The following is a 22915-nucleotide window of genomic DNA, read 5'->3' on the forward strand; positions in this document are numbered from 1 at the left end:
CATGAAAAACTCTTATTCTCAGGTTTTAGTCCAGAGAACTTTATTTCAGGGCACACTTTAAAAAATACCATTTGCTCTGGAACTATTTAAGAGTGGGTGAAGAATTAATAACTCAATCCTGATATCTTCATTTTGATTTTATTACAGAAACGACCCTTTCTAAATCTGATTTATTTTTGTCATCTCACTGTTGTACTTGGAAGTAGTAGCATAGTGTGCAGGATGGGAGTGTAGGGTAGTGCAGAATATACTGGATATTTATGACATGTCTTATAGAGAATAATAATCATGGCTAGCATTTATTGAGCTGCGATAACTATGCCCAGGCACTGTGTTATATGCACTAATGAGTGTATTGGTTGTTTGATAAGAAAGCACTTTTCTGATTGGGGTTAGAAGTAGGTTGAGAGAAAAGGATGCCTAATTGCATTAGTTCATGCATCTCTAGGGAGAATATTAGTTCCAAGAATTAAAACTAACATGGTGACCATAAAGGTCTCTGTTTTCTCTCAGAAATGCATTCCTAGCTATTATGAATCATCTCAGAATTAAGGTCTATATGAGCATTATACATGTATAATCATTTTGGATGTTCTTAAATTTTTAAAATAATTTAAAAAGTCGTGAATATGAAGATATTTTGGGGACTATAATTCAAGATTGCATGTTTGAGTTTACAGATTCCTTTGTTTTCTTCAAATTCAGACACTTTATATTCTTCCATTTCCATATTTTATTTAAAAGTTTGAAATTTGTGCTTCTGTATGGATAAGTATGTACTTATGGCTAATGAAAACTTCTAGAAAACCATTTTTTGGCTTATATTTTCTTATGTTCATGTACCTTATATGTTGAGTTTTCTAAACCATGTTTATATTTGTTAATTTGTATTGTATTTTCTAGAATGAATCAGTCATGTTTTTTATTTTTATTAAGGTGCAATTTTTGTAGTATAACTTTTGGGCATCAAGCTGTTGACACTAAAATCCCTGAATCCAGAATGTCTCAATCTCCTGCCTCCTTGGTGGGCTTGCTTAAGGGGAATATACAAATCTTCTCATTCTCTAGGGAGTTTGTAACAGCTTTACTCACCCTCTTGTGCCAAAAGATAGAAACCAGAACTTAGATATGTGGTAAACCAATTCTTACTTTAACCCTGAACATTTTCCTTGGTGCGGAAAAGATAGAAGGTCCTCTTGCCCCTGTTGTGTTTGGAGATGAGAAAGGCTGTTACATTACCCAGGAGACAGGAGTGTCCTGGTATTTCACTGGGTTTGGGTGCTCTTGAGAGCTGGTCTTGAAGCCGCAGGGTGGGGGGGGGGAAGGGGGCGGAGGGACGGGGAATGAACACTGTTAGTCGGTTCTCTAAGTACTGGCTGCCATCAAGGAATTCTGCCCTGCAGTTCACCTCTAACTTAAGGTCTTTGCTTCGATCAACTGGTTAGCTCAAGACTGATGCGACATTACACTGTAGTTTGCAGAAGTGGTATTGAGCTGGGAAGGGTTAATGAACTAAATTTTAATGCACGTTATCAGCAGTTCAAAACCTCAATTCTTTGTAGCTGTGTAATTTTCTTCGTTCATTGTTTTGCATGATACAAAAATCATAATTTTGGATCTGAATGCACAATTTCCTGTTTTTGAACTAGCTTGTGGTATCATAAAGCTTTTAATCTAACTTTTAAAAAGCTAAAAAGCTTCTTAACTTATTGTAAAATTTCACCATCTTTAAAGTATTTTATAATTACTGCTGTCCTTTGATTTGTTTCCATTTATTTCTATTATCTTGCAGCATCTTTTATCCAAATTCTTCTTTCTTATAAATCTTGTAAGTAGGAACCAGAAGCTTCTCCTTAATTGCAGTCATGTTTTTATTTTTTTCATAATTCCATTAAAAAATTTGATTGTCATTGTCTCTTGTAGTTTTTGCACTTGGGAAGAAAAATACTTTTCTGTGTTTTGAATGGGGAAGATTGTTGGCAAAAGCAAATTAATCTGCCTGAATCAGTCCCATTATTTCTGTACACTAGTCTGGTCATGTCATGAATTCCAGGACTTTGCACTAACTGTGTTTTGGCTTTTTTTTTTTTTTTTTTTTTTAAAGCTTTAAGCTTATTTTTCTACAGATTTAGTGTTTGATTTGTATGCATTCTGCATGTAGTGTTTTTTCAAATGTATTATTGCTGGATAGCTTATTCAGGACTAAAAATGGCTCATGGGAAGTTGCATAAAGATTTATGCTTGACTCTGCATTCTATTAAAACTATTACAAAATAATTTAAACATTTCATGTAGAGCGATAAAAGATTTCAGAGTGATTTTCAATACACTATGAAATCTTTTGTTAAAAATAAAAGCAACTTTCAAAGGGCTTCTGTTTCAGTGACAACGAATGACCATGATAATCTTTCCTACCAATCCAATTTTCTGATTTATCAACCTCAAGTTAGCTGCTGTCTGTGGTTGTTAAAATTCATTCTCATTTTGCTTGGTTGGGCGATTCTTTGGTGTGTGTTTTGGAGTTGGGTGGGTGGTGGGAATGCTCTCTCTTCCTCCCTACCCATTTCTCATCCTTACTTTGCCCTTTCCCTAAAGTATACAAACTGGCATGGGCTTGCCCATTCAATTATGATGTCTGTCTGGGGTAATAATGTAAATTGCAGTAGCTATTTTTCTTAATGTTTAAGCATCATTCTACAGGGGGAGGAAAAAGCAGAATGAATAATAGAAAAGCCAAATTCTTTGTTATATCTCTGTATGTGAATACAGATATATACAAATGTACTCTGCTGATCAAAAATTCAGTTGAAAAATGCTTCAAGTAGAATCTATTAAACTGATAATACCACTGTAAATTAATTGTTACCATTTTCAAAGAAGATTTCAGAGAGCCCCTTAAAAAAAACTAAGATATAGTTGCAAACAAAAGCATTATTGAATTCTATTTAAGTAACAATTTAATGACACCAACAATTGATCTTTGTGTCCAGGGTCCCATGAGCCTATTTGCATATTGACAAATATAATAAAACGTTCTTTTCTCTCCTCAGCCATTACAACACAAGCTAGCATGGAGTTTCGACGGAAAGGGTCACAAATGTCCACAGACACCATGGTTTCCAATCCTATGTTTGATGCAAGTGAATTTCCTGATAACTATGAAGCAGGAAGAGCTGAGGCTTGTGGGACACTGTGTAGGATTTTTTGTAGCAAGAAGACTGGAGAAGAGATTCTGCCAGCTTATTTATCCAGGTCTTAGAATTTTTTTGTTTATTTTCCCATTTATATAGTTTTGATAGTGGCTTGGTAAGGCTGAATTGAAGTAAATTTGAAGTAAAATTTGAAGTAAAATTGAAGTAAATTTTGATCTGTAGTACTTGCAAATGTCTGTTAAGTAACTGGAATTTTTGCTTGACATTCTTGCATTTTACCTGCCTTAAGATGTTTTTTTATTTTAGAAGTAGTATTTATTTCATCATATTTGACATTTATTAACGATGGAGAGATTTGGAAGGATCACACTAATGAAATATATGTTTAGCACAGTATTAGGCACTATAGATGATCCAGAAATATTAGCTGTAAATCTGGCCTCTAAGGAGCTTATTTTCTCGAGTGAGCAAAGCCGTGTACACAGGTAACAATGATCCAGTAATAATAGGAAGTTGATAGGAGAGAGGTAGAAGTAAAGTGCTGCAGGCATTCAGAAGAAGAAGAAGCAGTACACGCTTTCCCCAGGGGTTCAGGGAGGAGATACAGAGGATGGGATGATTGTCCTGGACTTAAAAAAAAAATGAGTGGTGTTTAGCCTATGTTAGGTTGAGTAGGGTCTTCTGACTTCAACCATCTCTGTGTTTGTCTCTGCCAGCCATTCAGTTGCTTAGACCAGAAACTAGGAGTCATTTTAGACTCTTCTCTTTAGAGTCTTTGTCTTTAGATGGTGAACCAAGTCCTGCCTTTCTTCTACTTAACCCTCTTTCTAATCTTTCCACTCTCTCCTCATCATGACACTTTAGACCTTGTCATTTTTTTCCTAAATTGACTTGTAGTGGCCTCCTATTTTTCTTGACTCTGTTTTGCTTTCCTGATCATTCACAAAGCTGCTAAAGTGATCAAGAAGAGCATTCACGTGTCTGTACCTGCTGGGTTCTTAGGAATGAGGATTAAAATGAATCAGAGGGGACCTAGTGCAGAATCCTAGAGGCCTGAGACAGACAGAATGGTAGATGCAGGGAGCTAATCAGGGGTATCTTACTAGGTTCTTAACTTTAAGTAACAGGAAACTCCTCGGTATGGTTTTAGCAAAATAGTAGTGAGTTATGAGAAATTATGCTATTTAATACATTCTAAGGTCAGGACATGCAGCAGGGCCTCACAAAGGGCAGGGACCAGGAATCAGAAAGTATTCAGGGAACAAAACAACTTTCCTCCTTTCTGTTTCTCTGTCTCCATGGTTTCCCAGAAGTGCTTTAGTTTTCTCTTCTCCACAGATTTTTTTCTTATATTCAATATGCTTCTGAGTTCCCAAATTCCATGGCTTTGGTATGGATGGCCAGCAGGGAAGTTAGCATTTCTGAAGCCTAATTTCAGATTCCTGGGAAAGAGGATCTGATTAATCAAGTGTCTTCTGTTCTAGTCAGCTACAGCTGTGAGGGAGGGGTCACATGGAGTGCTGGAGCTCATCCCTTGTGGTGGGGGCATGGTCTCAAGAGGGAGGCTCTGGGCTGGTGATATACCCTGAACAGTACCAATGGCAATAAGGCTATGACCATGTGCTTTCTGTCTGGCCCATAAGACTGGACGGGTGGAAGTATGAGCAACCGAAAGAGCAGATTTGTTAGAGGGCAAGTGATGAACTTAGTTGTGAAACTGTTGAACTTTAGATGCATGTAGGATATGAATCAACAAATCTTTATTAATTTCCTACTGTGTGCAGACAGTGTGTGTGTATAGGAAGTACTAGAGTAATCAGTACATGTTATCAATAATCAATAATTAGACATGCCCTGCCTTCAGGTATCCAACACACTTTTGGCTAACAGATCTGGGGCTCAGTTGGGACGCATGGGCTAGAGATTCATTTGATTATATTCAGTGGCTTAAACCCAGGTTAGCATGAGAGAGAGCTTAGAGGGTGGAGCATGACAGCCTGATGGACACCAGTATAGGAGGCAGGAGGAGTAAGAGGGTCTGTTATGGGAAATAACTTCAGGGGTCACAGAAGGAAAAGAAGAGAAGAAGGGAGTAATTAAAGGGTTGAATACTTTAAAAAGGCAGATTAAATTAAGACTTAGACATGTCGTCTGGATTTAGCAATTGAGAGGCCGTTGGTTATTTGCTGACATGGTTTCAACTGATTTCTAGAAAGAGAGGCTAGATGGCAGTGTGCCGAATAGCGACCAGGAGGTGAGGGAGTTGTTTCCGAAGAGGTTTGTGGAGAAAAGTGCCTCACAGTAGTAGAATTCACAGATATAGTTGCTTTTGAATGATGGAAGATTGAATACTTAGTTGATTGGGGGTTAGGAAAGGAGGCTAAAAAAAGGTAAGCTTAGGTATATCCCTAAAAGACTCACCTCCATGTGTGGTGGTGAATGCAGGGTTGAATGAGGTTTCTTTCTTTAATTGATGGAGAAGGGGAAAAAGACACAATACACACTTTTTTTTTCCTTCAGGAATTGGGAAATGTTGCAAAATTTTACTAATATGGAATTTAGTTCACTAATTCCTCTATTTACTGATAATTTCTACAGCCATTTGTCTTGTTTTGGTGGTTTCATTTGCAGGCACCTATAACTGAGTTGCAAGGCTTAGCACTTGAAGGAGGTCTAATAGATGTGAATCTTTTTCTCTTTTCATTAGGAAAAATTATTGGTTTATAGTATATTTGCTTTTGAATTATTCTAACTCCAGTAATACCTTTTAAAGGATAGAAGTAGTGAAGAGTGGAAATAGACTTTCAGATTACTGTAGAAAATATTAATAATTATGAAAACAATTGATCAGCAGTTTATTTAAAATTTTTTTCTTGCTTTCCTAGATTTTACATGCTTTTAATTCAAGGTTTGCAGATAAATGATTATGTGTGCCATCCTGTCTTGGCCAGCGTTATTCTAAACTCCCCTCCTTTGTTCTGCTGTGACTTGAAAGGGATTGATGTTGTGGTTCCTTACTTTATTTCAGCTCTTGAAACCATTTTGCCTGACAGGTAAGCTCTCACTCTGTACTAGCATATCACTTGTTGGGTTTGGCTTGGTCTGTTTTGGTGCTTCCTTCCCAGTTTCCTAATTTATCTGTGTGGTTGTCTTTATAGCCCAAGGGAACTCAGGTCACATTATGTGAGCATAGAGCATCCAGATACATCTAACCCCTGATTTTATTTAGTTCTAATTTGTCCATGGGCATGTTGAATCCCTTTTGGACTGGTCTAGAGGGCTAAGAGCAACCCCAGCCCAGAGGTCCTACTTTTATAGAGTAGATCATGCACGTAGAATCAATCAATCAGATTCTAGTTTAATTCTATAATAGTTTAATGTAGAAATTCACACACACAGACACACACACACCCTAGAGAATATAAACTCAGCAGAAAGTAGTTACTGCATTCTTTATGAAACCAAACCCAGTTGTGAAAAATTGACATAATGTGTATTTGGCAAAAAGCTAAAAACATACTTTGGTTTGGAAATACCAATAGCTCTTTCTTTCTTTCTTTCTTTTTCTTTTTTTCTTTTTTTTTTTTTTGGCAGAGAACTCTCAAAATTCAAAAGCTATGTAAATCCAACAGAATTGAGAAGATCTTCCATTAATATCCTCCTTTCTTTATTGCCCCTCCCTCATCATTTTGGCACAGTCAGATCTGAGGTAATGTTTTACTAAAGTTCTTCATATTCTATATTCTGTTCTGTGTGCTTATTCAAGTCAAATTTTAAAGATGGAACATGAGCTTTTTAAAAACTTTTTTTCAGATTATTTCAGACAAATCAACGATTTGTTGTGGTATTTATTCTATCAGCCAGCCAGCATGCCTTGGTCTGCCATTTCAAGTGGTGATAACTAGTGACAGCTAATTAACATGTATTGTGTGAGTTAGTGCAAGACTTAATTAGCACAGTGGCTAACTAGACAGATTGAAAGCCTCGCTTGTTAGCCTGGTCTCTTTGTCCAGTGTAACAGTTTCCACATGGGCATAGTGCACCACAACAGTTGATGTTGAATATTATGTTTCTTCCATAGGTGGTCCTGGAAGGGAAGTTTAGTAATGATGACAGCTCTTCATATGATAAACCAATAACTTTTTTGTCCCTGAAGTTGAGACTTGTGAATATACTAATAGGTGCCTTGCAAACGGAAACGGACCCCAACAACACTCAAATGATACTAGGTTTGTGTTCATATTTTCTTGTAGGTGAACCCATATACTGTTGACCCCAGGCGTGCTTGGAAGGCAGGGTCAGTGTTGGAGCCCGAGTCTAATACAGCTCTACTTAACCAGAGGCAGAATTTGTTTGCTTTTATATGCGAAAAAGTTTAAAAAGGTTAGATGAGGGAAGGGGAAAGCGTTAACAGTTGTCTTAGGGGGTCATTTTTGCTTAGTCTTATTTGTGTTATTTTTCTCTTTCCTCACTCCTCCTCTCCCCATCTCCCCTTTTACTCTCCCTGTCTCCTCTTTCCTTCCCTCCTGTATATCTGCATTCTCCTCTGCCTCCTGCCTGTTATGTCCATGGGGAACATTCTTGAGATGGGTGTAATTCTGGAAGCCATATCAGAACCCTGCCAGGAGGAAACTGAGGAGTAGCTGCTGCTGTGCTTCCTTCCTTTTTCCTTCATGTTCTCTGTTGGTTTCCTGATCATACTGATTCTCTTAAATCACTCTTAAATGACTCTTTATCATTGTGGCCATTGCCATATTTCAGGCTTCCATGATTTTTCAGCTTGATTACTACAACTGTCTCTTTCTGTACTTAATGGCTTTTCATCAAAGCCAGGACATGGTCCTAGGTACAGGTGCTCTGAGGAGAGCACTAAAGAACTGAGTGGCATGGCTTTCATCCTGGAGCAAGTCTTATTGAAGAAATTAGTATATCCTCCAAAAGTGTCAGATAATGACAGAGGGTAGGGCTGATTGCTTATCTTGTTCAGTGTCTTCAGTGTTGAGAGAAGACACCAAATGAGCAAGGAAGAATTCATAGGGAGAAGTGAAAGTTAAATTTGATATTGTAGGGCAGAATTTGAATAGGCAAAAAGGAGGCTAGGATTTCATTTCAGGAGAGGAAGTGTCATGGCCAAAGAATTGGTGATGGCAGGAGTAGTTGGAATGAGCGTTCAGGAAGTATAGTATGGTCTTCAGTGAGAAGATGGAGTAAGTGGGGAAGAATAAATCCTTTCATTCTATAAGAGTTGAAAGAACAGAGGCTAAACCTTGCTATGAGAGAACCTCCAAGTTGTAATGTTTTAGGTCATTCAAATAACGTATCACTTGAAATCAGATAATTTTCTACAAAGTCGTTACTTAGTTTTGCCTCACCCTTGTTCTGAAGAGTTCCCTATGTGCATTTCAAGAAATAGTCAATTATCATTTCTTGCCATAGATTGCCAAAGCTGTGTCTGTCCTCTCCTTACCCATTGTGGACAAGAGTACTCCTGCCCTGAGATGAGAAGCAGTATAGCTAGGCTCACTGTCTTATATCTGTTCTAGTCTTTCTAGGGTTGTAAATTCCTTGATAGTAAATATGTGCAGCTCACCTTCAGAATATGCAGCCAGGGGTAGCCCTGAACCATATGGATTTAATCAGTCTTAAAAAGTAATCTGATCAGGAGCACCTGGGTGGCTCAGTTGGTTGAGCTTCTGACCGGTGATTTCTGCACAGGTCATGATTTCATGGGTTGTGGAATTGAACCCTGCATCTGGGCCCCAGGCTTTGTGCTCTGTGGGGAATTGGCTTGAGATTCTTCTCTGCCTTTGCCCCCTTTCCCCACTCATGCTCGCTCTCTCTCTCTCTCTCTCTTTCTCTTCCTCTCCCTCAAATAAATAAATTTTTTATAAAAACAGTATGGTCAGAAAGATATAGCTGTGATTTTTATTTTGTGATTTCTTTTATTTCTAAAAGAATATGATCTGTTTTTTAAAAGTATTCTATAGTATTTTTCTTCGTTTTTATTAGCCTTGAAATTGAGATGTCTACAATCGTTTTAAACACCAATTTAAAAATACCTGATAGTGGTCATGTTTTTATATAGTTAAGTTTGGGCTTCAGACTTATTTTAGAAAATGTAGTTTTAAAACTTTGAGGGCAGGGACACCTTGGGTGGCTCAGTGGTTGAGCGTCTGTCTTTGGCTCAGGGATCTGGGATCGGGTCCCACATCAGGCTCCTTGCACAGAGCCTGCTTCTCCCTCTGCCTCTGTCTCCGCCTCTCTCTCTGTCTCTCATGAATAAATAAATAAGATCTTTAAAAAAAAAAAAAAAGAACCTTCAAGGCAGATCAGAATTAGGGCATTTCTAAAGAGTGTGTTGTTTTTTTTTTTCATGCCAGTCAATGGATTTATTAGTAATTTTATGGATATTTCAGGAATAGTCAGCTAAAATCATATTCTTATCTCTGGTGTTAATTGAGATAGTTTAGTCATTTTAGTAGTCTTGTCCTATATTTAAATAATTTTTTTTTTTTTTTTTGCTGTTACAGGGGCAATGTTAAATATTGTTCAAGATTCAGCACTTTTAGAAGCCATTGGTTGCCAAATGGAGATGGTAAGAAGCATACCACATGTAATCTGTCAGATAATAACAATACCTGATTTTATGTAAATTGCATTCCAAAATGTCTGTCCCTGTGATTTTTAAAGGCATTTGTTTGTAAATGCAGCTCAATGATTCAGAAGGATCCTATTTTAAAATGTATGTTTTGAGGTTTCTTACCGGTGCTTCCTCAACCATTTGTCAGGTCCCTGGGAGATTCTGCATGAGAGTAATTTCAACTAGATGCAGTCTTTATTTCTGGACAGTTTGCACTTAAAGCTCTTAACTTCTTTTGCTGTGTTGGTGAACTGGCTTTAGTAATCTAGGAAAACCCTCCCTATTCCATAATTCCTTCTATCCCTAGTAGATCTAACACTGGCTAGAAACAAGCATCAAGTTTATTCTTTTTCATCTCATGAGCTCTTTTAGCTCCTTTAGACCAAATTCGAAGGTCCCCCAAAACACCAGTACTTCCAAATTAAAAAACTTCCCAGAGACTCCCACTGCTCCCTGCTTCTGGCTTCAGGATATGTGATCCCCATGCTTAGAGTAGAGGCAGGAGAGTGGGGAAATTAATATGTTGGATATAGAGCTGGGTAGATATGGGATGAGTGATCAAATTATTATTAAGGTAATTATATTCCCAATAGGTGGCTAATAATAATCAGCTGATCTGGATATAATGAATTTTGTTTATATGGGGAAAAATGAGAGAAATCTTTAACAGATACCTTTCTTAGCTGCTATACATATAGGAGTTAATCTTTATACTAACCATGATATCATTTGTGTTATATAACTACATTTGAAAGTTATTATTGTTTGTTTATTTGTGTTTTCTTGAGATTGTACTCCTGTTCTGAAATTTTGCTTAGGAGGCCCTAGGGTAATTCTTTAAGGGCCCAGAGTCATTAGCTAGTTAAGTCTAGTGAAAATAGGAAAGGTCTTGGGCTGGCCCTTTGTAAACAGCAGCAAAGAAGACTCCAGAATAGACATCCATAATCATCAGACCCTTCATATCCTTCAGTAGATGGTGTCTCTGAAGAAACACCACTAGTAGTTTTAATCTCTTGTCAGTTTTTATCTGTGAATCCGTTTGTGCTACTTAGTTGGCCCATTCCCTTTTATCAGCATGACTTTTAATGACTGACTTATATCTGTGCTTGTCAGTTTTGGATGTAGCCCTCAAATACTTGATTCATTTTTATTTGACTAGGGTGGTGGAGAAAATAACCTGAAGAGTCATAGTCGTACTAATAGTGGTATTAGTTCAGCAAGTGGTGGAAGCACAGAACCCACAACTCCCGATAGTGAAAGACCTGCTCAAGCTCTCCTAAGGGATTATGGTAAGCCATGTTTGTTTGTTTGTTTTTTTTTTTTTGAAATCCAAAGTTCATTGAATAACTTTTAATGCCCAGATATATAAAACAAAATCTTTTTAAACAAAATTTTAATGTTCATAATTTTAATGTACTTAAGTATAATAGATTATTAGTCTGAAAGATTTTTTAAGAGAAAGCAAACCTTTTAAAATTAGCTCTATAACTTTTAGTAGCTAGATTTTGGATAGTTTATTAGATTTTATAAATGATTATAGTGAGTGGTCAGAAAGTCTCTATATTCTGTATCAGATACTGGTACTGCAGAGAAATAGGATGTCCTCTGCCTCAGGATGACAGAGCTAGCCAGCACATCAACTACTGGTAGTGTGATAAGTGGAGTAGTAAAATATACATTAGATGGAACCCAAAGGAGAGAGTCTTTGTGTTTAAAAACTATAAATGCTACTATATACAACTGGTTAGATTTTTCAGTCACAAATTTTAAGTGAAAGTAAGGAAACATTTGCTAGTAGAGAGCATCCTATTCAGTTATGGCTTCTACCCTTGGCAATTACTTTTATGGGTTCTTTGAATTTGTGGGTGCCTTTGTATTTTTACACATAATTATTAATATTGTATTGAATCTGTGAGTGCTAGTCTGATTTGACTGGAATGAAATCTAGATCCTTAGATGTGAATTTAATTTTTTAATTATCTGGAGAATTCATGAGCCTAGGAGTCCAAGCATGTTTAAATTTGGGTTAAGTATCCTTGAGCATATCAGATAACATCAGGTCATTGTGTGGTTATTCAATAAATTTAGATATTACATTTATAAATAAGCTATTTAAATTGTTACCTTATTCATTATGTTCATGGATTTAAGTGTATTATAGGTGAAAATTTGTTTTTCATGCTTTCTAAAACATTTTTAAACTAAAAAACTTTTGAATTATTGTATGTGTTCTAACATGAATGTTTGAAGTGATTATTGTTTGTTTCAGCCTTTTGAACTGGTGTTAGTTCTCCTTGTAATGTCATAGTTTTTATTAAGAAATCCAGATTTGTGTTAGTGTCGCATGAATGTCTCTCTTTAATGATCATTCCTTTTTCTGTTGTCACTGCCCTCTTTCTGATAGGATCGACAGGTATAATGTCCCTAAAGCTTCCTTTATAAATTCCATTTAAATTTGTCCTTATTTATTATTAGCTAAGTAGTAATTACATTTAAATGTAGAACTGGAGGCCATATAAATACATGGTGACTTGGTTATTTACTTTTTTAAGAAGTATTAAAGTAGCTTTAGAGAATTAAATGTTAAAATGTGTTTGAAAAGGCATTGCATGTGACTTTTGATAGTTTAAATCCTAAAAATAATTTCAACAGATGTTTTGGGATAGTCCTAGCATCTGAGGAGATTCTAAAATGTGAATTATTTTTTCTATAAAATTCTGAGGAAATAATTGATAGCCTTTTCATTGTTTTTATGAAAATATAACTATGAGTTAATTAAGAAATTCTAAAATTTATATTATTATAAGAATGATACTGAACTGCCAAATCCTAGTGGATGTCTGTATAAAAGTACCTGAGCTGGGAGCTAGAAGCTGCTTTGGTCCAGTGTGTGTGCCCTGTGCACTGTTGTTTAGTCAGGCTTGATACTCAGGCCAGTGGGGTGGGGAGCATAGCACTGTGTGGGTGCCCGTCGTGCTCACTGTGGCTGCTGTGGTCTGTGCCTGGTGGAATGCTGTGCTTCTCGTTACTAATGCTTAGTTGTTTTCCCTCCCTGTGGGATGTGGCATTGGGGTTATATCCTAGCTCTTAATACAGATTCAGCTGCTGGGCTCCTGATTCGCAGCATTCATCTTGTCACCCAAAGACTCAACTCTCAGTGGCGGCAAGACATGAGCATATCACTGGCAGCGCTGGAGCTCCTCTCTGGCCTGGCAAAGGTGAGAAGGACAGTCCTTTTATTTTAGCCCAACAGCTTTAGACCATGACTCTTTTTCCTGTATCTCCCAACTCCTTGGTACGGGTATCACAGTGTTGCTTATACTCAACATAGTTTGTATCCAGAGTGTGCAAAAATGAGCCTCCAAGTGAAATTTTACAAAATGAACTTTACTTCTTTTAGTAGGTTGAAAGATTATGAATAATACTTTTGCTGTTAAGTTACAGGAAACATTTCAATCTTCCTATTTATTTGCATATGCTAATAGAATACTTGTTGATTTTGTATTTGCTTATAATACCCTTAAATTTCCAACATGACATTTGGTGCTGTTGTAGGATCATATGATTTGGATAAATACATATAAAAATGTACATATGTCTCAAAAATGTTTGTGCTGAGTAGAAGAAGCTAGATCCCTTCCCCTCAAAAAGAATACAATACATATAATTTTATTTGTATAAAACTCTAGAAAATGCAGATTAACCTGTATTGACAGAAAGCAGATCAGTAGTAACATAGGAGGGGGCATAAAGAAGTGGAAGAAAGGATTAGAAAGGTGCATGAGGATATTTTGGGGGGTGATGGGCATGTCTGCTATTTTGATTGTGGTGATATGATAGTTCACAAGTGTATATTTATGCCAAAATTTATAAAATTGTTCACTGCAAATATATGTAGTTTCCTGTATGTGAATTATACCTCTGAGCAGCTAGCTATACAGAACTTTATAGCCCATAGAGCATCACCGCAGCATTGGGTTATAGGGCTTAAGAAATGTACACATGTTGCATTGCCAGCTATTCTTTTGATATCTAGCAATGATGAATAGGTGCATCTAGGAGTTTAAAACGGTTTTAGCCAATGAAGAAATATGCTAAAATGAAATAACTGTTGTAGAGTTTGAAAAATGTCCTCTGATTTTATAGAGTATTATGTGATAATTTATCTGAAATATTGTTTCTCTGTATAAATAATATTTTATTTTTAAGATATATTTATTTGAGAGAGAGAGGGAGAGAGAATTTCAAGCAGGCTCTACCCGCAGCACAGAGCCCCATCTGGGCCTTGGTTGTAAACCCTGACCTGAGCCACAATCAAGAGTTGGACACTTAATTGATTGAGCCACCAAGGTGCCTCTGTATAAATATTTTAAAAAGCAAAGTTTTCTGTGGTGTATTACTGTGTCAGAAAGGCCAGGCTACAGTGAAGATACTGTGAAATTGGTACAGTTTCTGGCTAACTGTGTTCCCCATATGAATATGCTCAGGTGAAGGTGATGGTTGACTCGGGAGACCGGAAACGAGCCATCAGTTCTGTGTGCAGCTACATCGTGTACCAGTGTAGTCGGCCAGCTCCTCTTCACTCCCGCGATCTGCACTCCATGATAGTAGCAGCTTTTCAGTGTCTCTGTGTCTGGCTGACAGAGCATCCTGATATGCTTGATGAAAAGGTTAGTTTACTAGATCTTATTTTTAATTTTTTAAAAAAAGATTTTATTTATTTATTCATGAGAGACACAGGCAGAGGGAGAAGCAGGCTCCACACAGGGAGCCCCGTGTGGGACTTGATCCTGGGTCTCCAGGATCATGTCCTGGGTCGAAGGCAGACACCCAACTGCTGAGCCACCCAGGCGTCCCAGTTTACTAGATCTTAAAAGAGGAAGGAGAAAAAAAAATGTATGTTGGGAAAATGCCTCCTAAAAGAGAATATTTAAATACAATATTGCATACTTTAAACTGAATATACTTGTTATATTTTGATAGAACACTTGTCCTTTTGAGCACAACTCAAAATTGTCATCATGCTTGTATTTGGTTGCAAATTAACCCATAGAGAAGTTCTTTTGAAAGATAGAGCCTTGACTGATTTATCTGAACTATCAAGAATATTCTTTCTTGAAAGGATGTGGTAGCCTCAGGATGGTCAGAAGGCACTTTGATCACCCATTGCCAAACTTCAAAGGGCAGTTGGTAGCCAGGCTGCAAACCTAGAGCATAGCTTGATGTAAAGGTTTGCCTGTATGTAAAAATTCCATTTCACATGTTTTCCACTTTCAGGTAGGTCCAGATATCCCAGATATCTAGGCTGATTTCCTTTGCCATTGTTTTATTTAATAATTTCCTTATATGGAGGCAGGCAGTTATGAAGAATTCATAGTATAAGTAAGAGATATCAGGCTCGTTGAATATTTATGGAGAGCTTTATATCGTTTATAAAATAATACTGTTGATTAAATCTTAGTTATTTTCTTTATGGCTTCTAATGTTATGGTACCAAGAATTGCTTAAAAATGTCAGTAACTGATGAACTTCCTTTTGGACAATCTAATATGTCTTATTAAACTACCCCGGGTTTAGCTGAATTACTGTTCTGTCTCTTTAACTTGGGCTTTCTTGATCCTATAGTCTGTGGTAATTTTATAAGAATTATGACTGATAAGATTGAATTAGATTTATCATTAATTATTATCTAACTTAACACTCAAATTCATTTCTTTAAAGAGAAATTGGGGGGCAAAGTTTATTATATTATTGTGAAATTAACATACACCTATTAAAATGAGAAGGAAGCTTGAGCCCACCAGCCAAAACAGAACCACTGTTAGCATTTTGATGTACTTATCTTCTCACAAGATAGGTATATTACAAAAACTGATTTGCTTCTCCTGCTTCTAGGACTGTCTTAAGGAAGTATTGGAGATTGTGGAACTGGGTATTTCAGGAAGTAAGTCCAAGAACAGTGAGCAAGAGGTCAAGTACAAAGGAGATAAGGAGCCAAACCCTGCATCTATGAGGGTAAAGGATGCTGCTGAAGCCACTCTAACATGGTATGAAAGTGACTGCACAGGGATTGTGCCTGGCAGTTAGATGGGGTTAGCTATGATCCATGTTGTTTCCTCTCCCCAGTTGTTCAGCATTAAGTGATATAACCTTCCAGGATACTTTTTCTCTAGAGTAAAGTGGAAAGGAAAAACATGTTTTGGGAACCAAACCAGGAATGTGGGGCTGGGAGTTTGAGTCCTTGTTTTTCTGTGCTAGTTGGCATTAATTGAAGACATGTCGTGGTAGAATTAGAAAGGATCTTGGAGAACTTTACTCTCCTCTTCACTTTGGTGCCTGAGTCCAGAGATGGGATCTGCCTGAGGTCACACTATTAGGTCTCCTCCTTTTTAGCTTAGTGGTCTGTAGTCTGTTACATTTATAGTACATATTAGAAGTTCATTCAGTCAGGATTTCTTGAGTTCCCTCTTAATAGGGTTGTAAAGATGAATCAGATTCAGTTACCGCCCTCAAAGAGCTTCTTGTCCAGTAGGGAAGATAAGAGATGAACACAAATAGCTGTAGTGTTGGGAGGAGATTAGGTGCTGCAGGAGAAGAGGTATAATAATGTGTTGGAAGGGGAAAATGAATTTTCACAGGATGGATGAAGTTTCATCAGAAGCCAGATTAAGGAGTAGTTAAGGCAGCAAGAGAAGATTCACTACCTAATCATTTAGGTAGTGAAGGAATGGAAATAGGTTGGAACCTTAGAAAAGTAGCAGCGATTGCTTAGAGAGTTTGCATTTGGCAGATAAGTGAGGAAAGTGGAAAGAGGGAAGGAAGGCAATGTAGGCCCATTTATGGATTAAAGAGAAGGAGTTGAGTGGAGAAGATTAGGTAGAATCATAGTGCAGATGGAAAGATGGGACTTAGGAAAGGGTGAGTGTGAGTGTGGGTGAATACCCAGAACACATGAGAGCAGGAAGGAGGATGTCTGGTCAGTCTGGATTGCTCGTTGTGGTCTTAAAGTGGTAGGCAAGACTACTCGCAGATTTGTATGTACATTGGCCGGTACCAAGGTCCCAGAGTCTTTGGAGTTCAGTGGTCTGTTTGTCACTTGAGGCATGCACAATAAAGTTGGATCTCTTCCTTGTGGGCTTTGGTTACTCAGTACATTTTTAGAAGCATGCGTGCTTCAGTTTAGTCCTGCTTACTACGCTAGCTAGGCATTCATTGGGATTCTGGAAGTTTGGCTAATAGCTGGAAATTAAGAAAAATGTGAATGTGGCTGTTGAAACATTTGCTTACACAGACGATGAGTATTAGAAATAATAAGAGTTCAGGGAGGTGCCTGGATGGCTTGGTTGGTTAAGTGTCCAACTCTTGGTTTCAGCTCAGGTCATGATCTCATGAATGATGAGATCAAGCTCCATCTTGGGCTCCGTGCAGAGAGTCTGCTCAAAGATTCTCTTGCTGTGCCCCTTCCCACCACTCTGTGTGTGTGTGCGTGCACGTGCACACACACACGTATGGCACACACACTCTCTCTCTCTCTCTCTTTCCTTTTTTTTTTTTTTTTTAAGATTTTACTTATTTATTCATGAGAGACCTAGAGAGACATAGGCAGAGGGAGAAGCAGGCTCCCCATGGGAAACCTAATGTGGGACTTGATCCCGGAACTTCAAGATCACACCCTGAGCCAAAGGCAGATGCTTAACCACCCAGACATCTCTCTCTCTCTCTCTCTCTCTCAAATAAGTAAATAAATATTAAAAAAAAAAAAAAGTTCACAGAGAAGACCATGTGGGTGTGGGGTAGACTGAAAAGCTTTATGAAAGAACTGAGTCTTGATGTGTGCCTGGAAGAGTAGGAAGGATATAGAGAGAATGGGGGAGAGCATTTCACACTGGGAACTCTATTATACAAGAGTAAGTCTGCTGCATCCAGCCTCAGTGAGACATTCTGATGAGAGTATGACTGGCAATGAGAGTTGGATGTGTGCTCAGAATGAGTAGTGAGCCCTGGCTTCCAGGCATCCTAGCCAGTGGTTATCTAGGTGGCTCATCTCTTTTATCTGCAGCTGTCTTGTCTCTGCTGGCAATTCCACAAATGATATCTCCAGTTACCTGTCTTGAAGAGGGCCCTGCAGAGTACTGTCATCATGAAACCTGTCCCAAAATAAATCTCACTGTTTCCTCAAAATTACGGCTTTATGTCTGCATCACTGCTGTTTTCTGGTTATGCAAACACAGACAGACCTTTGGCTTTTTTTCTGATTTTATCTCTGCTTTATTTGTCATTGACATATGAAGCCAGTGACTGAGTCTAGTAGACTTTATTTTTGGAAGTATTTCCCCCATCCCCTCTAACTTCAGCATGCTGGTTTATGCTCTTCTCACTTCTTGTCTAATTTCCCTGTTTTTAATCTTACCCTTCCTGTCCATCTTGCATTCCATTTTTTTAACTCGTCCTTAGGAACTGCTTTTTTTTCTTGCTGCTCGAGTGGTTGAAAACTGAATAGATCTCTGTTTCCTGCTATGTTGTCTGAACTCCTTGTCCAGTTTTCAAGGCCCTCCTTATTCTATCTCCACTTACACTGTCTGATATTTCCCAGCACATCCCTTCTGCCATAGTGGGACCTGGCAGGCCATTTGTGGCTGTGAACTGGGCATGCTCATACCTGTCTTTGTGTATTCCCTGGGTTTCATGACTTCCTTCTTTTCCCAGAGGGTCACGTCCTCTTACTGTTCAGTGCTCACATCAGATCTAGCTACCTCCTTGGAACCTTCCTGGCTATTCTGCTTCTGAATGATGACTCTTTTCTGCACCTCTGCTCATTTAGCCAGACCCTACTGCATAGTATGGAATTCTATACTGTCACGATCATATCTGGTTATATTTGATACATGCTAGTGTTGTCTCCCCAACTTGGGCAGAGGCCACATTTCCTTCTTTAACACCTCTCACAACGCTAAGAATAGTAGACAGTTATGAAGTACAGATTGGCTGGTTTGGGTGTTTTCTCCTTCATGTACTAATACAAATTCAGAATTAGGACTCTTGAAGTTTTTTCAGCAGGCGCTCTGCTTAGGCCACTTGTAAGACATGTTTACAGAGTATTTAGTCTCTAATTCGGGGATACTCTAACCCCCAAGGTTTCCATTTCATTTTTATTATTAAAAATTCGATGTTTACATTGAACCGAAATCTCTCCCACTTTGCATTCTACTTTTATATATATATATATATATATATATATATATATATATATATATATAAAATTTGAACTTATGGTTTTTTTTTTAAAGATTTTTATTTATTTATTCATGAGAGACACAGAGAGAGAGAGAGAGAGGCAGAGACACAGGCAGAGGGAGAAGCAGGCTCCATGCAGGAAGCCTGACGTGGGACTCGATCCTGGGTCTCCAGGATCAGGCCCTGGGCTGAAGGCAGCGCTAAACTGCTGAGCCACCCAGGCTGCCCGCCTTCTACCTTTTGTTTCTAATTCAAACTCTTTTTTTTTTTTTTAATTTCGTTTTTGATTTTTCTTTTTAAATATTTTATTTATTTATTTATTCATTCATTCATTCATTCATTCATTCATTCATGAAAGACAGAGAGGCAGAGACATAGGCAGAGGGAGAAGCAGGCCCCACGCAGGAAGCCTCACGTGGGACCCGATCCCGGGACTCCAGGATCGTGCCTCAGGCCAAAGACAAGCACTAAACTGCTGAGCCACCCAGGGTCCCTAATTCAAACTCTTGATAGAGGAGGAGTCCTTTTTTCCAGGCAGTAACAATGTCTGAAGATAGTGCTCATGAAGATAATGATTCATTTCGCCAATACTTCAAGCTATTTGTTGTATGACAGAGATTCAAGTACCTTTATTATCCTGGTTATTCTCTCAGTGGTGTGGGTTTGACTACATACCTCTTAAAGGTGGTTTACAAGTACAATATTCTAGGTGGGGTCGGATGATCTTTACACTCTATAGGATATTATATTTTCATTAAAATGTACTTGGAGACTGCACTGGGTTTTCGAGAACTTGATGATTTGCATAAAGTCAACTAAAATTAGAGTCTTTTTCACACATTTATCTTTTGTCTGTTTTTCTCATCCTGTACTTACTTGTTTGGGGGTATTTAGATGTACAGAACTCTACATTTAAACTTGAGATCTCGTTATGTAAGATTTGCCTCATTATTTGGATCCCAACTCCTCCTCTAACATACTAGTTCGCAGCTCAACTTTTGGTCAACCAAAGATTTAATGAGCCTGCTATGCATGTTTCCTAATCAAAGACACTCATGAAAATGTTGAACAGAGATAGATTCACAAAGCATATCATCAGAGTTTTTTTTTTTTTTTTTTAAAGGTTTTATTTATTGGGACAGACACCTGGATGGCTCAGCATTGGGGCATCTGCCTTTGGCTCAAGGTGTGATCCCAGTCTGAGGAGGTCTGGGGAATCAAGTCCCGCATCGGGCTCCCTGCAGGGAGTCTGCTTCTCCCTCTGCCTATGTCTCTGCCTCTCTCTCTGTGCCTCTCGTGAATAAATAAATAAAATCTTATTTTATTGATGACCTGATTTTATTTATTTATTCACGAGAGGCACAGAGAGAGAGAGAGGCAGAGACATAGGCAGAGGGAGAAGCAAGCTCCATGCAGGGAGCCTGATGTATGATTCCATTCCAGGACCCCAGGATCACAACCTGAGCTGAAGGCAGATGCTCAACCACTGAGCCCCCCAGGTGCCCCTCAGTAGAGATTTCCATTCAGATTGACAGGGATATTTTAATGATGTCTCCAGGTTTATACCATACACCATCAAAGACTTGTATGTCTTGATTTCAGAAACCATTCTCTACCTTTTTGGTCTAGTCACTCACTATATGAAGTTACATTTTCCTATTTTCTGGTCTGCTGGTATTTCATCTGTTTTCCACAAACCCTTAGAGGCTTGAACTCACCATCAGATTCTCTTGGTCTTTGAAATTTTTAGACCATTCTCCTAACAGGAGGGAAAATTTTAGATGAAAAACGTCTGTTGAGCAGTGTTGCCTTCCATTATCAAAGGTATTTGGGTTCAGGCATTAGAATGAAGGAGAAAGGGAGAGGCCACTCAGGTTAAAGATTGAGATGACAAAAATGTGTTGGAGAGTATTAGCTTTACAAATGAGGTACATATGGGGAAGGCTTCGCAGCAAACCAGTAGTATGTCTGATCTACATGAGATGCATATAAGGGATCAGGTAATATTAGGACCATAAGATAAAATTATTACAAGGTACTTTCTGTGCTTCAGTTTCTTCATTATAAAATGAGAATAATTATGGTACTTACCTTATAGGGTTGGTTTGATAGCTAAATAAAAGAACGTGTGTAAAGTGCTTAGAGCAGTGCCTCATGATAAGTGCCAATTATTGTTAATTGTATGCAGAAATTTCTATGGACATAAACATTTCTGAATGTTAAGTCTTGTGTAGTTGAATTCCAGTTTACAAAGCATTTTTTTTCGTAAATATTCTTATTTAGTAATTACAATAGTTCTGTGAGATGTACTAGTAATGCCTCTAGTCTCATCTGTAAAATGAGGACAATGTCTACTCAGGGCCACACAGTGCTAAGGCAGCAATCCCTGGTTTCTGGTTGCTTAAAGATCACTTATCACATCTGAGCCTGAATTTCCTCATCTGAAAAATTGAGATTTGGCTGGTCTTTGGGTCCTTTTCTAGGGCTAGAAGGCATTAGCTAGCACAGTCCTGATACCTGGAGCACATAACATGTTTTTTTCAATATATCTTTGGGAGCTCCTCAGTTTGGAGATGTGGTTAGTCAGGTTCTCTGGGTTAGCAAGCTCTGAGAGAAATTTCCTTGCAAGAAGTTTATTAGAAGGTGCTCTTAGGATCAGGTGCTTATGGGAGTGAAGGGGGCAGGGCTGAGCAGAGGGAAGGACTAAGCTGGAACAGATGCAGCAAAGAACTCTGGGGCTGGGTTGGGCCTTCAGGGGTCTCAGAGGTAGGGCAAGGGGCCTGGGACTTGCCCCCACACCCTTTCACTGGCTGTGGGTTGTTCTGGGACAAAACGTTGATTTGGGGTGAGGTGCTTTTTCTTGACTGAGAGCAAGTCCTAGAGAGGGATGCAGCTGAAAGCTGTGGCCACCATCTCTCTGTGCTGTGGAGGAATGAAGCTTTCAGTCTTGAAGGCAGGAATCTGGACCACACACCACAGTGTCCACCACAGAGAGTAATCTGACTTGCAAAGAGGAAGCATGGCTGTGGTCACTTAAAATTCAAAGTAGAAGGACACATTGATGCATGAGGTTAACCTAAGATTTTGCTTTGGGGATTTACTGTTATCTTTTGCATTCTCCTAGTATTATGCAGTTGCTCGGCGCGTTTCCTTCACCCAGTGGTCCTGCCTCTCCTTGTAGTCTGGTGAATGAGACCACTTTGATTAAATACTCAAGGCTGCCAACCATAAACAAGCATAGTTTCCGGTACTTTGTCTTGGATAACAGTGTCATCCTGGCAATGCTGGAGCAACCTCTTGGAAATGAACAGAGTAAGTTTCAGCACTTTGGGCCTTCTCCACTGCTAAATTGACATGTTCATCAGTACTCTCAGGCTGTTTCCAGGATCAGGGAAGAAAAGACTGCAAATTTACAGAATTTTGCATTTGTCAAAAGGTCTTCTAGCTGTGTGATAATAGTACCTGAAGAATAGAGGGTCAGAAAATAGAATATACGTATTAAACAGAATCTTTAGAGGCTCTTTGAATGTATCTGAAATACCAGAAAAGAGCTCTCTAGTTCTATAAAAAGTTTATTTTAGTGGGGTTTTATTTTATTTTATTTTTCTATGTATAAAAATTATTATTACTCTTCTTGAACTTTGGATCTTGCCCTTCTCTTCTACTGGCCCTGACTCCACTTTGTGGGGCCACCCAAACAGGTGGGAGGTTTGAGGAATTGTCTTGGCCTGCTCCTTCCTGTTTCTCCTTTCCACAATTGATGTCCAAGTTTCTACCTACCCAGTGACTCTTGAATCTTTTTTTCCTTTCCATCCCTCCCAATACATCCAAATGCAGGGCCTTATTATTTCTTACTGAGATTATTTTAGTTGCTTCCTACTTAGTCTGA

General features: G+C 38.4%; 1 protein-coding gene across 7 annotated transcripts in view; it reads left to right on the forward strand.

Moving 5' to 3' along the window:
* RALGAPB (Ral GTPase activating protein non-catalytic subunit beta) overlaps window positions 1-22915 on the forward strand; it is an 83032-nt gene that overhangs the window by 29441 nt on the left and 30676 nt on the right. For 4 of the 7 annotated variants that reach the window (XM_072801003.1, XM_072801006.1, XM_072801007.1 and 1 more), the window contains 11 exons: window positions 1793-1828; window positions 3051-3252; window positions 6038-6205; window positions 6747-6861; window positions 7234-7381; window positions 9683-9747; window positions 10952-11081; window positions 12877-13010; window positions 14280-14462; window positions 15688-15839; window positions 22151-22338. In XM_072801003.1, the coding sequence (XP_072657104.1) occupies window positions 1793-1828; window positions 3051-3252; window positions 6038-6205; window positions 6747-6861; window positions 7234-7381; window positions 9683-9747; window positions 10952-11081; window positions 12877-13010; window positions 14280-14462; window positions 15688-15839; window positions 22151-22338 (1521 nt within the window). The remainder of the gene's footprint in view (window positions 1-1792; window positions 1829-3050; window positions 3253-6037; window positions 6206-6746; window positions 6862-7233; window positions 7382-9682; window positions 9748-10951; window positions 11082-12876; window positions 13011-14279; window positions 14463-15687; window positions 15840-22150; window positions 22339-22915) is intronic. The other 3 variants (XM_072801008.1, XM_072801009.1, XM_072801010.1) reach the window with 3 other exon arrangements.

The sequence above is a fragment of the Canis lupus genome, chromosome 26 (genome assembly GCF_048164855.1).
Source record: "Canis lupus baileyi chromosome 26, mCanLup2.hap1, whole genome shotgun sequence".
NCBI classification, from domain to species: domain Eukaryota; kingdom Metazoa; phylum Chordata; class Mammalia; order Carnivora; family Canidae; genus Canis; species Canis lupus.